At 37.5% G+C, this 14692-nt stretch overlaps 1 protein-coding gene across 1 annotated transcript in view; it reads right to left on the reverse strand.

Moving 5' to 3' along the window:
* Positions 1–14692, reverse strand: part of gpr158a (G protein-coupled receptor 158a) — a gene marked incomplete at both ends in the record, with an annotated part of 101496 nt that overhangs the window by 84198 nt on the left and 2606 nt on the right. Inside the window, one exon of the mRNA XM_081352089.1 lies at positions 3107–3212. Within this exon, the coding sequence (XP_081208215.1) occupies positions 3107–3212 (106 nt within the window). The remainder of the gene's footprint in view (positions 1–3106; positions 3213–14692) is intronic.

Here is a 14692-nt window from a genome sequence, read left to right on the forward strand (position 1 = left end):
GGCCTATTTTAACTATCTAAGTGTACGGTTTAAAGCGCAAGGCACAAGTTCACTTAGTGCATGTCCGAATCCACTTTTGCTAGTTTAATGACGGTAAAAATGGTCGGCGCGCGCAGCACATGGTCTAAAAGGGTTGTCACTATTCTCTTAATGATTAATGGGTGTGTTTTGGGCGTAACGTGAAATAAACCAACCAAAGTCTCATCTCCCACTTCCTTTAAAAGCCAGCTGCGCTTGCGTCATGGCGGATTCGCTATTTACATGGCAAAATTCGCAAGCGGAAAAACTGAACGCTTCTACAGAGCGCAAAAGGATCAGCTGAGCTCGTGCGCAAGGTTAAAATGTGCAAGCAGACCATCTACCGGACAAGCCAGATTCCACCATAACTTTATGGACACAATATTAATCTTTCACATTGTAATCCTTTTATTTAAAATATTTGGCATGTTTGTATGCTGTGTGTGTAATGAGCAGAGTGGACACACGTTGTGGCACACATTACTAACGCGCTCTTTAAATAACAAAAAAAAAAAATATTGCGCCATTGACTTTAGACCGGGTTTTTGTCGGTCAATGGCGCAGTCTATTTCAGTTGCCTCAAAATAGCAATACATCAACAATGGGCCTGAACACACCTCATTTTCAGACCAGCACACCCATGGGAGTACAGATGGGCGCAAATGCAATTGCTATTTAAACAACATGGCGCAGGACATGAAAATGATAAGTGCGTCGGACTGAAACTAGCAAAAAAAAATTTGTTCAGCCTGGTGCTGCATTGCGCTGGGTATATGATAGGGTCCAATGGCTTTTAGCATTAATTGCATTGACACACCATTATTATTTTTTACTCTTTTGAGCTGTTTAAAAGCTATCTTATATAATATACGAAGATTTGGAAGTTGTGTGAACTACTTGTACTTACAGCCCTATTTTTGAATGATATAATATAATATAATATAATATAATATAATATAATATAATATAATATAATATAATATAATATAATATTTTTTTCTTAAATAAAAAAATAAAACAAAAATGTATTATAGTTTAAATTTATATTAAATGCAATTAGCTGAACCACTTTTTTGATCCACTTAAGTAGGGCTTAAATACATCTCCATATATGATTTCATAATTACTTCTATTGTCTTTAAAAAAAATTACTGCTAAATGTACTGACAAGTATTTATGGTAAACTAAAATATACTTTAATGTCATTTCCAAGGAAACATGTCATGTATATTTGTCATATATATATATATATATATATATATATATATATATATATATATATATATATATATATATATATATATATATATATATATTATATATATATATATATATATATATATATATATATATATATATATAAATAATGATAATGGTGCACTTTATTACATTTAAAATATTGAATATCAAATGACACACTACAGTTAAAATTATTACTTTTACAGTACATGTTCTTTATGTTAGTCAACGCATCAAAAACATTTCTTCAACGTTAAAGTTGCTTCTTTAAAAAGTAAAGTACTTTAAAGTAAAACCGTTTTACTTTGTGTTAAGATAAGTCATGAAAGTGCACTCTCTTTAAACTTCAATGGCCTTTTTTGTCATTAATATTATATTGTCTATGTTATAATTTTAAGATTTGAAGCACACAGCAAGTGCACATTTAATACAATCAAGTGGACTTTCTTTTCACACGGGCTGTGACATGAACTATTCCTTTAATGTTATATACTCATATTTTCAAGCCACTAAAAGTGTGGACTGGTCACCTGGAATGTTTCAAATAAGCAAAATCTTTTGAATTGTGTCACTGAAGCAAGAGCTTTAATACCGCTTGGGACTAAATTGGCCCACTTGAAGTATATAAAAGTATATGTTTAAGTGTACTATAAGTGTAACAGTAGTAAACTTCAAGTGCACAACTAGTTTTCTTTTAACGTACTCTCAGTAAACTACTAGTTTGATAGTTTTATACTACAAGTTTTCTTTAAGTGAACTTAACATCATGCTTATAGTTTACCATTTATATATTATTTTTACTCTTTTAGTGTAATCTCAGTAAACTACTAGTTTAGTAGTTTTATACTACAAGTTTACTTAGAGTACACTAAAAGAGTAAAAATAATATATAAATGGTAAACTATAAGCATGATGTTAAGTTCACTTAAAGAAAACTTGTAGTATAAAACTACTAAACTAGTAGTTTACTGAGAGTACATTAAAAGAAAACTTGTAGTATAAAACTACTAAACTAGTAGTTTACTGAGAGCACATTAAAAGAAAACTTGTAGTATAAAACTACTAAACTAGTAGTATTCTTTAAGTGAACTTAACATCATATTTATAGTTTACCATTTTGACACCAATCATAAACGTTTGAGGAGGGATTTACATGATGGCGACAGCACAGCGATGCTGAAAGAAATTTATAAATCACATTACTCTTAGCTTTTTGCTATAACTTTTGTGCCTTTTAAACTCACAATTATAGCAGCCAGAGAAAATATAATGTTTAAATATCAAAGGCTAGAGCCCAACTAAAGCCAACACCTTTCACCATCATGGTGACTACAAATGAAACAATAAATAATCAACATCTAAACCTCTGTTGATTCTCAACTAGATATTTTGTAGACGTCTGATAGAAATAAAGTCAGTCTGTTTAGTAATAAGTTAAGCTGGTAATGTTCAACTTCGGTTCAATCTTACAATGGCACACCCTGCGCACTGTCACCTGTTTAAATAGGCCACGCCCCTCCCTTACAGAAGCTTAACATTATCTCAGCTTAACATGATTAGTGCAATGAATCTTTCAGCTAAATAGTACAAGCAACTAATGTTGTTTAGTAATGATAGCAGGTTTTTACTAAACATAAAAGAATAAGTAATGATTACTCGTAAGTTTAATTAGAAACAAAATCTGGGTTTACAGTGCTTCATCGTTCTGATTGGTTTTAAGACTATCCAATTGCGCCCAGAGGAATTTGAGCTACGTCGGTTGGTGACGCCCCTTTTGAAATGATTTGTCTACATAGCTTCTCCAGACCCTACACTCACTGAGAAGGGTCTGGTGTTAAGATGTACTCACCTCCATTGTGGTGAGGTTGCACCTGTGTGTTCCTGCAAACCATCCATCTGCAGAGCACTGATCAATATCCACATCCTGCAGGCTGATGTCCACACGCACAACACCCCTATATGATATTACAGAGCACAAGAGAGAAAGACAAATTAGTCTATTGTTAGCCATAAAGAAGCTGAGATTTTCTTTCAACATTTAAGTAAAATATTAGCGCTTTAATTATAGACTTCATGCACACATGTAGAATTAATGCTACAATAATTCTTCAGTTTTGAGCATAGACTACTAATCTGAAAAGTCATTAATTGACTACTATATTCAAATCATGAACTGTGACTTTATGTCTTTGTTCTAAAAGGCTTAACGGCCAATGCAGATTTGTGTCTACATGGGCCAATTAAGACTGCTATTTCTGTGTTGACTTTTTTACCTAGTAAACAACAAATCATCAATAAGCTCATCAATACACTATTTATCACTGTAGTCTTCCTCTTCAGTCTACTGAGAAAAGTAAGCTTTTGTACTCTCATCAGCACTCATAAAGAAAAGGACTTCAAAATCTCCAGCCACATACAGTACAATGAATAACAGGCTCTCTCCATAGAGAACCATTAGAGGAGAATGAACTTGGTATTCTAATCCTGAACAAACAACCACTAAAGTACAATGAAATTAAAAGAGTTAATATTCCTTTGGGCTAATGTAGAAGGCTTTTTAAGGCCCGTTGGCATATCTATCCCTAGCAATGGACTTATTCAGTACAGCCTGATAAAAGAGGCTTTAATGTTTATGGCTTCAACGTTTGGCTGAATGGAACTTTGAGTTGAGAACTCAAAGAATGAAGTTGACTGACGTTGAATAATCTTTGATGGCATCTCTGTTCAGCATGTTTATTTTTATTTCTCTTCACAGCTGTCTGCACCAGCTTTCTCACATCTGCTGTCAACGTGCTGGAACATTTAGAACACGATTGAGAGAAACCTCATTACAAAGCACAGATGCCCATGCAATCTAAAGGCCTCCTCACACCAATACAAATTCGGTTCGATTTTCGCATCCGATTTGTCTGTTCAGATGCGCTGAATAAAAATTCAGCTCACTCCGCAACAGTAGGTGCCACCAAAATACTGGGGTATACAAGGGCAGCAGTGAGATTTCTTTTATAACGTTGTCTGGCTCAATTAGACAATGATAGGACGAGTTAGTGTAAATAGCCTCTGCCAACAAGGCAGGCTATTTGCACGTGGTGTAATGCTGCCTTCACGTGCAATCAGAATTATCCTAAATATGAGTTTAACAGTAAAAAAATCTCCGGTGTCTGGAGAGTGTCTACCCACGGTCCAGGTTGCTACCAGATCCAGACCCCGTTTCACCACCATCGACCACGGAGGAAACATGTAAGCCCCCCGCACACTGAGAGCTACCACCCGCCATGACTAAGGATTGGCTGATTGACTTCAGCACAGAGGTATCGTCTCCCACCCTATCTCACCCCATTCAGAATTCTTCATCGCTGTTCCTAGACAGCACCATGGACTGTTTGAACTTTTATCTGTTGCTTCTGAACCTTCATCACTGTTTTTAGACAGCACAAACATCTGCATGGACAATGTTGTGTTACCTTCGACCCTGTCTAGCCTTCATCTGCCTCCGTCACAGCTCTGCTCAGCCAGTCCTCCAGCCCTGTTGTCAGCCCTTCACCATCTCCTGCAATGCCAAGCACTCACGTCGAGCCTCAGGTCCTACAACCACCATCAGCGCCTGAGAGGATGCATCCAGCGGCTTCGCCTCTAGCTTCTCGTCTCGCTCCGTCTTGGCCCGTCATCCTGCCGGCTCCACATTGGCTCCTCCCACCTTCGGCTTCACCAGACACCCTCGGCCTTACGCTACACCGAATTCCCTTGCCCCACCGGCTTCCCCTTGGTCAGTCGTCACTCCACCTTCGCCATGAGCTTGTGGACCTTCTGCTACGCTCCGTTCCTCCACCCCTACGGCTGCAGCGAGTTCCTCATTCCCTTCGGGTACACCTCAGTCCTCCATCACACCGGCATCACCTCAGTCCTCAGGCAGTCTGGTTCTTCCTCAGACGATTGTCACCGCGGCATCGCTCCAGCCTCCTGTGCCAGCGATGTCGCTCTCCTCCATCGGCTCTCCGTCTGCACCCTGGGATCCATCGGCTCCGCGTTCATCCCCCAGTTGACGTCAGCCTCCATATCAGCTTGGTTCCTCCCTCCCTCAACTCCACCGAGGGCTGTTGTCTCTGGGCTCTGGGTCCGTGCCATTGGACGCCCTTCACCATCGCCGCCGGGGTCTCGTCGTCCGTATTGCACCATGCCCTCATCTCTTGTCCTCCCTGTGTAATCGCCTCAGCCACCTCCATCCCTCCCTCACCTCTGCTACTACGACGCTACTACTGGGAGAGGGCATTCTGTCACGGTTATCTGGACTTATTCATCTTTAGTTTCACTTTAATGTACTTTCAGTTAGTTTTCATTCATCACATGCGTTCCTTTGTGTAATTTTCCCACCCCTCATCAGAAACCATGGACCCTAATCATCATCACATCTTTGATAAATCATCATTCAGTTCAAAACCATCATGTATTTAATTTCTGCCCTGTGCACCCTCAGATTTCAGTCGATTTTTGTGTGTTGTGTGTGTTAACCTTTGTTTCATGCACGCTCTGTTACACTTTCTGTCAGTTCCTGATTTTATTGTATTATTAAAATCACTTCATCAATCCAATAATCTTTTGTACCTTCGTCTTCATCCTCATCTTGTGACGGGTGTCCACCATGATTCCTGTTATTTCCGACAACAAAGCACTTGAATGCAGTGATCTCATAATCACGACTTCAGAGGTGGGAAGTAGAAAGTTTACTAAGTTTGATACAATTAAAATAGTTACAAATTTGGATTCTGTTAGATCATTATACCCTGAAAAGGAAGCTTCACATTATTGAAAAAAAAATGCTGCTTTAAATTATATTAATTTAAGACAAACAAATTGCAGTATGTATATAACAAATCTTGCATCTGGATCTGGACAGCTCTCTGCTAATTGATGATCTCTAGACAAGGTTATCAGTATTTGGAACTGGGCCAAGGAGGAGGTAACACATTTGTTAATCAGGAAAAGAAGACGTGTCATGGGTCAATATTATACTTAGCCTACGTTACTTTTAGTTTAACAAACAGTGTCTTTCAGGAGGAAGAGAGTGACATCAGTCCTGATGCTACAGTAAAGCCCATCATCACACATGCTTGTGCTTTGGTTCTGATGGCTGAAGTGACTGTGGAGCTTCATAACACAAAAAGCCAAAGGAGAGTGAAGCTCAGCATTCCTTGCATCCGCTGGACACCAGCTTCTGCCTAATCGTATGCCTGAGCCGCATTTAAAGCCATTAAATAATAGCTATTTGTCAATTGTTGTGGGTTAAATCTACTTAAAGCACTCAGAAATACTTGACGTACAGTAAATGTATCATAGCAACAGTTTTGGTCTAGAGCAGCGGTCCCCAAACTTTTTTGCGCCACAGACCAGTTTAATATGAGACAATATTTTCACGGACTGGCCTTTAAGGTGTGGCGGATAAATACAACAAAATAAAAGATACGACCGGCATAAAAACTGGGGTATTTTTTAAATATAATAATAAACGTGAATCCAATGTGTAGGCTCGAATGTGTTGTTCTGTTTAAAAGTAGACATTTCAAGCTTTCTATATATGTCTCAGGTCTGTGAGGCAAGTAGGCTACCTTATCACTGAGTTTCGGTTAATTTATGAGACGAGCTCCAGTTCATGCGCCGGCGCCTCCGTGTCGTGATTATCTATTTTCTAATATATTTACTTCTTATTTATTAAATCCAGGCAATTAGTTGATGAAACATTTATTAAAATTAAGATACAATTAATACAAAACGAAATAAAATTTAAAGACAGGCTTTGTGCTTTCTGTTTGAGGTCTCTGTGAAAGTTTTAAAGCAGTCTTTTAGTGCCGCTTTCAGGGAGCTCACAGCCGTAACGGAGAACTGTACCGTCTGTAACATTGTTTTTTTGTGTGTGTGTGTGTGTATGAAATAAATTTCTAAATAAATGCGACTTATAGTCCAGTGCGACTTAGGCTATATATGTTTTTCTTCTTCATGGCGCATTTTTTGACTGATACGACTTATACTCGAGCGACTTATAGTCTGGAAAATACGGTAAGTTATTTATTCTTTCTGTGCGGCCCGGTACCAAATGTACCGGTACCGGTCCGTGGCCCGGGGGTTGGGGACCCCTGCTCTAGAGTTTCATGACAGAACTAGATATTTATGAAAATGTATCATTAATATAATCAATGTTTGGGTCTGTGAGGCTTAAGGAAGTAGGCCAAAGTCGATATATAGTATCCGATTCATATGAGAATGATGTTAATAAACCTTTAGACTTCATTTTTCTTATCTACTGCAGGTAAAAAATCATTATAAGATATACTGTTGTAAACGCTGGTCCTGGAGACATGCAAATATTTATCAGAAAACACTGAAGAGATAGACTGCCTGAGGTAACGAGAGATGGACTGCCTGCCTGTATTTTTCTCTTTCTTCCTCTCAGACAGACACAGAACTTGCAGTCATGGAATAGCCTCTGCTCATCTTAATTGAAGCCTTGGCCAAGCAAGTGTGCTAATTTTAGCGGCTGTGTTCAAACACCACATCCTTCATCCAAGGTCAAATAGAACCTATGGGCTGTGTATTGCCATTATTAACTCATAAGACAGAAAGTGGATTGGTAACAGTGCCATCATTTTGTCTTGATGATGAAAAGCCTGATGATAATTGTGATTAGTATAAATTGACTGTAATTACTGTGGCAGACTTTGTGAGATTAGCTTGTATTTTAGTCTTCCCTGAGATTGAAATGAGATATGGAGAAGCTGACAAGAGCTGTTGAAAATGTCTTGCATTTTAATCGATGATGTTTAACCAAGGCATCTTTGTCTGTTGTATTATTGTAGCCTACTATATGTATTATACTGTATATACATGATTGTAAAAATCTTCTCTAACTTCTCAGAGTACATTAGCTTGCTGGACTAATACATTATAGAGTAAGAAGTAATATATAGGAGTATGTTAGGAGTATTTTTCTTACTTTCTGTGAAATAAAAAAAAATAGGACTTTAAGAAACAAATACATTTTTATCTTTTTAAACACATTTTTATATGATTATAAATTATTTAATATAATATATTTATTATGATTTATTATGTTAATTATATTTGATATATTTGCTTTTATGGCAACCCTGCAATTGTAGACATGACTAAATAGGTTGAAACCATGATTTGTGATTATTTTCTAGCAATAAGCATCACATTAACATCAGGTATTCGTGAATTGGTTGATTGCAATTAACAAGTTTGCAAATGTAACCAAAATTAAACTTTTTCTCAGTAGAGATTGGCGAGTTTGGGACCATAATTTGATTAATAGGCATTGATACATTTATACTTGCCATAAAATAAACAAAAAAAGGTTTTTATCTTTGATTTGAAAAATATGTGTTTTGTGCCTTTATTCACATAATGGGACACCAAATTTAACCTATATTTGTGGAAAGTGCCTTTTCATTAGTAAAGTTTCGGTCTCATGACCTTCATCAGGCATATGCCCTGACCGAAACGTTACTAATAAATATTTTGTGATACTTTTTGCAAGTATTGATAGTGTGCAGGATTTCCTTTTGTTTTTTAGTTTACTACTTCAAAATTACTTGCCAGGTCTTTCTAATTGTTCGTAAAATTTACTGAGTGAAAATTGTTTCTAAAAAAACAAAAATAGTAATGTGTGTGCAAATTTTTGACAAGTAGTAGGCTTCTGTACTATTATACCATTGCTGCAAAATTAACATAAATGTTCAAATAATAAAGTCACCATTTCGCATGTTTTTGTCAGCCTACACATCACATAACAAGCTTGTAGGCCAGGGCTTCATTTATCAAACTATGATAGTTTCATCAAATGGTAAACAGTGTATCAATAGACAAGTGACTTGAATACTATACTTACCATTAATGCTTTTGGTGCTGCTTTTGTGCAGTGCTTTGTAGTCAGTTAACATCCATTAGTTCAAAGACGCAGATTCAGATCGCTTCATAAACGCAAATTCGTCTGTCCATGTAATTTTCAAACGATTTATTTATAAATGACTGGAAAATTACCTCTCCACTTCACATTGTTCAATGAAATTTGAACTTGTTGTGCCAGATGACAATTGGTCGGTGTATTATACATGACAAACAGGCTTCAATGAATTATGTAATATTTTAAAATATGTGATATGTGGATTTGAAATGAATCGACACACTACCTTTTATTATTGGGAAAAAAATTAAATAAAATTTTTTTTTCTGACATCGAGCCATATACACACTGAAAGAACCATAATTCATAGAGCATCGGTTCCCGAGCAGACTGTGGGATACCTACGTTTACACTAGTGCATTTTAATTTTAAAACGCATAACTTTTGCCACAGTTATCCACACACTACTCCAGAGAGGAAACGGAGACTGACCCCTTCAGTCAAGACCGAAGCAAGACACACGCAACTTGACACAAGTGACGCAACCCCATAGCAACGCGTTATGGCCATGGGGGTAATTTATCAGCCATAAACTGAAGCTTCCCCGGGGGCCGCCATTGATTAGCAGACCATCACCTGCTGTTAGCATTCCATTGACTCCCATTCATTTTGGTGTCACTTTGACAGCAAATAACTTCATATCCGAGGCGTTTAAAGACTCCATTTGTCCATTATTTATTTCTAAAGAAACACGGAAATGTACAAAAGGCTCCATTACCTTGTATCTTACGTTATGGCCCCGTAGAAGCAGTTTTTGTAAAAATAGGCTAACGATTGCATCATAACCACACGACTCTCTGTCGCACAGTAGAGAGATTACCGTATGGACGGGAGGAGAAGCTCGCGCGCAATCGGGGGGACATGGAGGCAAAATGACAAAATAATTAATCAGAATATTTTGCTCCTAGCTCACGGACACCTCCTACTCACGCTCTCCGTCTCTGCAAGTTTCGGAAGGGAATGATTCCGATTTCTCTTGGCACAGCTACTAGAAGACAGACGGGTTGCTCACGTCACATCTACGTCGTCAAGCTCAGTTTGAGTCTGCGCAGTACGCTCGGCCATCAGGAAGTGAGTGCTTCTAATTGACTTCACTTTTCTCCGTTGAAGTCTATGGGGTCGCTGTGTCCATTTCTTTTACAGTCTATGGTTATAGCAACGACACCTCAGACTGACAGAAACGTAAAAAATAAACGTGAATTTAGGCTACTTTAGTTTTGTACACATTGTCATGTTTATTATAATCAAATGCATTTTGTTTTATTGACCACAATATTATCATTGATATTTGTTTGAGAAGGGCTAAAAAGTTTGAAGTAGCCTACACTAAAAGTGCAAAGTAAAAGTACAGTAAGTGCACACTTAATCGCCTCTGGCTTGCTTAGTTGGGGACACTTAATATTCAACAATATTATTGATCTGACTGTACTAAAGCTGTTGTATGAGAATTGAGCTGAGATGAATGATGACATCTTTTTTTGCAGAACTGCTTTATAGATACATTACTAAGTTAATAATTGATGATCTTCACACTGGAACTGAATCAACACTGAACTGACCTCAGCTGAACAACAGCCGAAATGCACCATTTTCATGTTTATCAATATCAAGCTGCTTTGAAACAATCTGTATATTGTATAAAACACTATATAAATAAAGGTGACTTATTTTTCACAATGGTAATTTAATTTAGGAATTAAAATTTAGGAAATTTGTTATATCACATCCCAGACAGCAACATAGAGTCGGCCCCCATGTGGAATCCATGTGTACCAGATGTGGGCCGGATCAGGGCCGACACTAAGTTGCTGTCTGATGTGATATAACAAATTTCCCAAATTTTCCAAATAAGAAACTGAGTGTTATTTTATCTTTAAGGAAGTTGTCAGCATTATATATCATGCAATACCGCAGATGAAAAACTGAAGCAAATCACATAAATTAGCTTGTAACGGAACAAAGGCAGAAGAGACAGTGTTTGTTGATGGGGATGGGTAATGGCGATGGGGTAAGGGGTGGCGCAGACCGAAATGTGAGGGCACAAAGAGATGCCGTCACTGCGCTCGCTGACATTAAAGATCGCTGGGCTGTCTGCTTTGATAACTGCCGACAGTACTCGATGGAATGACCCCGGTGTCACAGAGGAGACCACATCATCCAACCGAGGCCTTGAGTCACATTAGCAAAAACTCGTCCTGTCAACCTAATACATTTCCCTCATTTTGTTTCCTTAAAATAGAAGCACAACATGACATTGAGATCATACTAAAACATAATGCTTCAGTGCACTTGATTTATTAAGAGGATGCTTTTAAGGCCGTCTGCCATTCAATAGACATGTGCCTTGAAGCTAGCTGAGGTTCTGTCGCCGCCTGAACAAATACTAAAAATTACTCTACGCTTCATCCATCCATATTTCATGAAGTCCAAGGCAGTATGACAGTTTGCTCTTTAGAGAGGATGTATAGCAGTCTCCTGTTTCGTTGTGCAGGTTTTGTTGGCTAATTGAATTTTATCTAACGGTCTTCCTTTCTTTTTGGGCAGCATTAGCATAACAGCGCTCGTGGCGAGATTTAGCTTCGCACTGGATGAAAAGAGGTGACATCCGTCTCCATGCGTATTCTTTTTAATGAGCTCCCCCCTTTTTTTATACCAAACTGAAATTCAATTCAAATAGAGCAGAACAGCAAGAAACCATGTTCACTCTAATTTCAGCTAACAAAGGAAATGGATGGATTTCTCCCAAAGGACTGAATTTGTTCAGACAAGAGGTCAGAAAGGACATCACTATTGATAGTAGCCATTTCCAATGCATTCATGTTCGCTATGTTCTGAATGGAATACTTGAATACAGCTGTTGCAGTTGTATTCATACTGCATATCTCAGAATGTGACTTAAGTGACTAAGATTTTTAAAGTCCCCCTGTGGTGAAAATCAAGCTTTTAATGTTGTTTATATGTCTGTGGTGTTTTTAATATGCTTTAAGACAAACCATGTGCAAATTCATAAGTTAACACCATTGCTGAGTGTTTTCTCCTTTAAACTGCAGTGAACCAAAGAAGGTTTTAGAAACACGGTTTGAAATCACTGGTGTTTCTGACCTCACAAACTACCTTGTAACCAATCAGGTCAACGTGTGATCGTCAACGAGTGGATCTCTGAGCTGGTGTGAGTGAGTGGAGGCGGGGCTCATTTGCATATTCATAGAACGCGTTTACTAAATGAGGCAAGGGTGTAGAGTTACATTCAAGCTATTTTAAGGCATGAAGACACTTTTTTCAAGGAAAAACCTTATGTCCTTTTGGTGATCAAAGATGAGTTTTAAGGGATAAAATGATTGACTGGGGGACTTTAATGTTTTTGAAAGAAGTATCTTATGCTCACCAAACTTGCATTTATTAGATGGAAATTACAGTAATACTGTGAAATACTGCGAAATACTATTACAATTTAAAACAACTTAAGTTTAAAGTTTAAGTTAAGTTTAAAATAAACTTAACTAGAAAACAGTTATTTTAAAATGTAATAAAATTTGACAATTACTGTTTTTACTGTATTTTCAATTAAATAAATAAAGCCTGGGTAAGCATAAGAGACTTCTTTCCTTTCTTTTGACCTCTGGTGTATATATTATATTTAATATGATAATATTACATTTTTAATATTATAAAATTAAAATGTTAATAACATTTTGATCAAATAATGAGTAAAAAAATAGATGTTACCTCTTGGAATAAAAATAATAATTTGTATACTGTACAAACTTTATTCTATCCCCTAACCCTAAACCTAACCATTAGAGAAAACTTTCAGCATTTTCATATTTTCAAAAAACATTATTCCGTATGATTATAAGCTGTTTTCCTCATGGGGACCAAAAAATGTCCCCACAAGGACAGGGATATTGGATATTGCCATCTTTGTGGGTAACGTAGAGAACATAGGGAATGCCTGAACCACACACTGACGCACACACACACACACACACACACACACACACACACACACACACACACATATATATATATATATATGTATACACAACAACTGCAAAATGTCATTCTAATGCCAATTCAAATGCCTGAGTGTTTTTGAGTCCTCTGTTATGACAAGTATGAACATGATGTTACAGAATAGGCATTGGCTCTTTAAGACTACCATGTCAGTAGTAATTGGCCTATTCCAACGTCAGCCTCCCTTGGGCTCTCAGCAGGGGCTTGTAGGGCAGAGGACCTACAAGCCCATGTGGGTTATAATAGGACATTGTGGATCTGTGTATCCCCAGAGACCCCTGGCAGACCGGACAGCCTTAATAGAGTTCACTTTTCTCTCCAGCCAACCCTTACTCACACTTGACAAAGGAGAAATGACCTAGAAGAAGAGTTACTTAAATACTAAAACACAATGAAAGCACACTAAATAGCCAAATGTATGTGAACGCTCTATTTTAATGAACATGTTTGGCTTTTCCAAAAATTCTGTGGAGACAAATCTTTATGTTACGCCATACACTGAGATTCTGGAGAATTGTGAGGTTCTGACTTTGATGTAACAGTTTGGGGACAGAACTCAAATCAAAATCCAATGGGACACTTTAGGGTAAAATCATTAAATAAATGCCCAGCTACATAAAACAGCAGCATCTGTGAGAGAATAGCATAGCCTTCAATATACTGACAATCATTGTTGCTCATTATGAGCTAAGAGAAAAATACATTTTCATCTTCTAGATGCTTTTCATTGGGTCACCCAAATATATTGAAATAAAAAATATTTCAGGACTTTTAAAACATCCTCATGGTAAAAGATGTGTATTCAAGTCACTTCGTGTAAGAATTTTTCTAATGCATTTTTTTAATACATTGTCAAAGTGTGTGTGTGGGGGGGGTGATTATCACGTTATTGATTCTTGTGATAAGCAACCACCCAGAACCCCAACAGTAGCAACATGCTAAAAACATTCAGACCTCTTTAGCAACAACATAGCAACACCCTGGCAACCAGCCACAACAACTTGGCATTGTGGCGGTGAACACAGCTTTCATATTTTATAACAAATGTTTTTAAAAACACACAGATTTACCATTCATCACATGTGTGATCTACATGTCCATTACCTCAAGCTACACCAGATAATGGAACTTGTCAAAGTGAAGAAAGACTCAACTAGATGTAATTAACTTTTCACCTGATGGCCTGCAAGTCTCACTTCATAAATATCAAGAAGTCTGCCATGACAAAAAGACTAAGTCTAAAATTCCGACACACGACATTAATCTAAAAATGTCTCAAATGTATGAGAGGTGCCTCTAGTTGCTGTAGTACATCTTTCATTATTTATTCATTATCGTATTGACTGAAAGGCATCCTGAGAGTGAAGGCTTGAGAACACCCCTTCGCCTCTCCACTGTCCCTTTATTAATGTGTTTAGGTGGCAAAAAGTGGGCCTAAAGACA

This window comes from Scardinius erythrophthalmus, assembly GCF_964197995.2.
Source record: "Scardinius erythrophthalmus genome assembly, chromosome: 22".
In the NCBI taxonomy this organism is placed as follows: Eukaryota; Metazoa; Chordata; class Actinopteri; order Cypriniformes; family Leuciscidae; genus Scardinius; species Scardinius erythrophthalmus.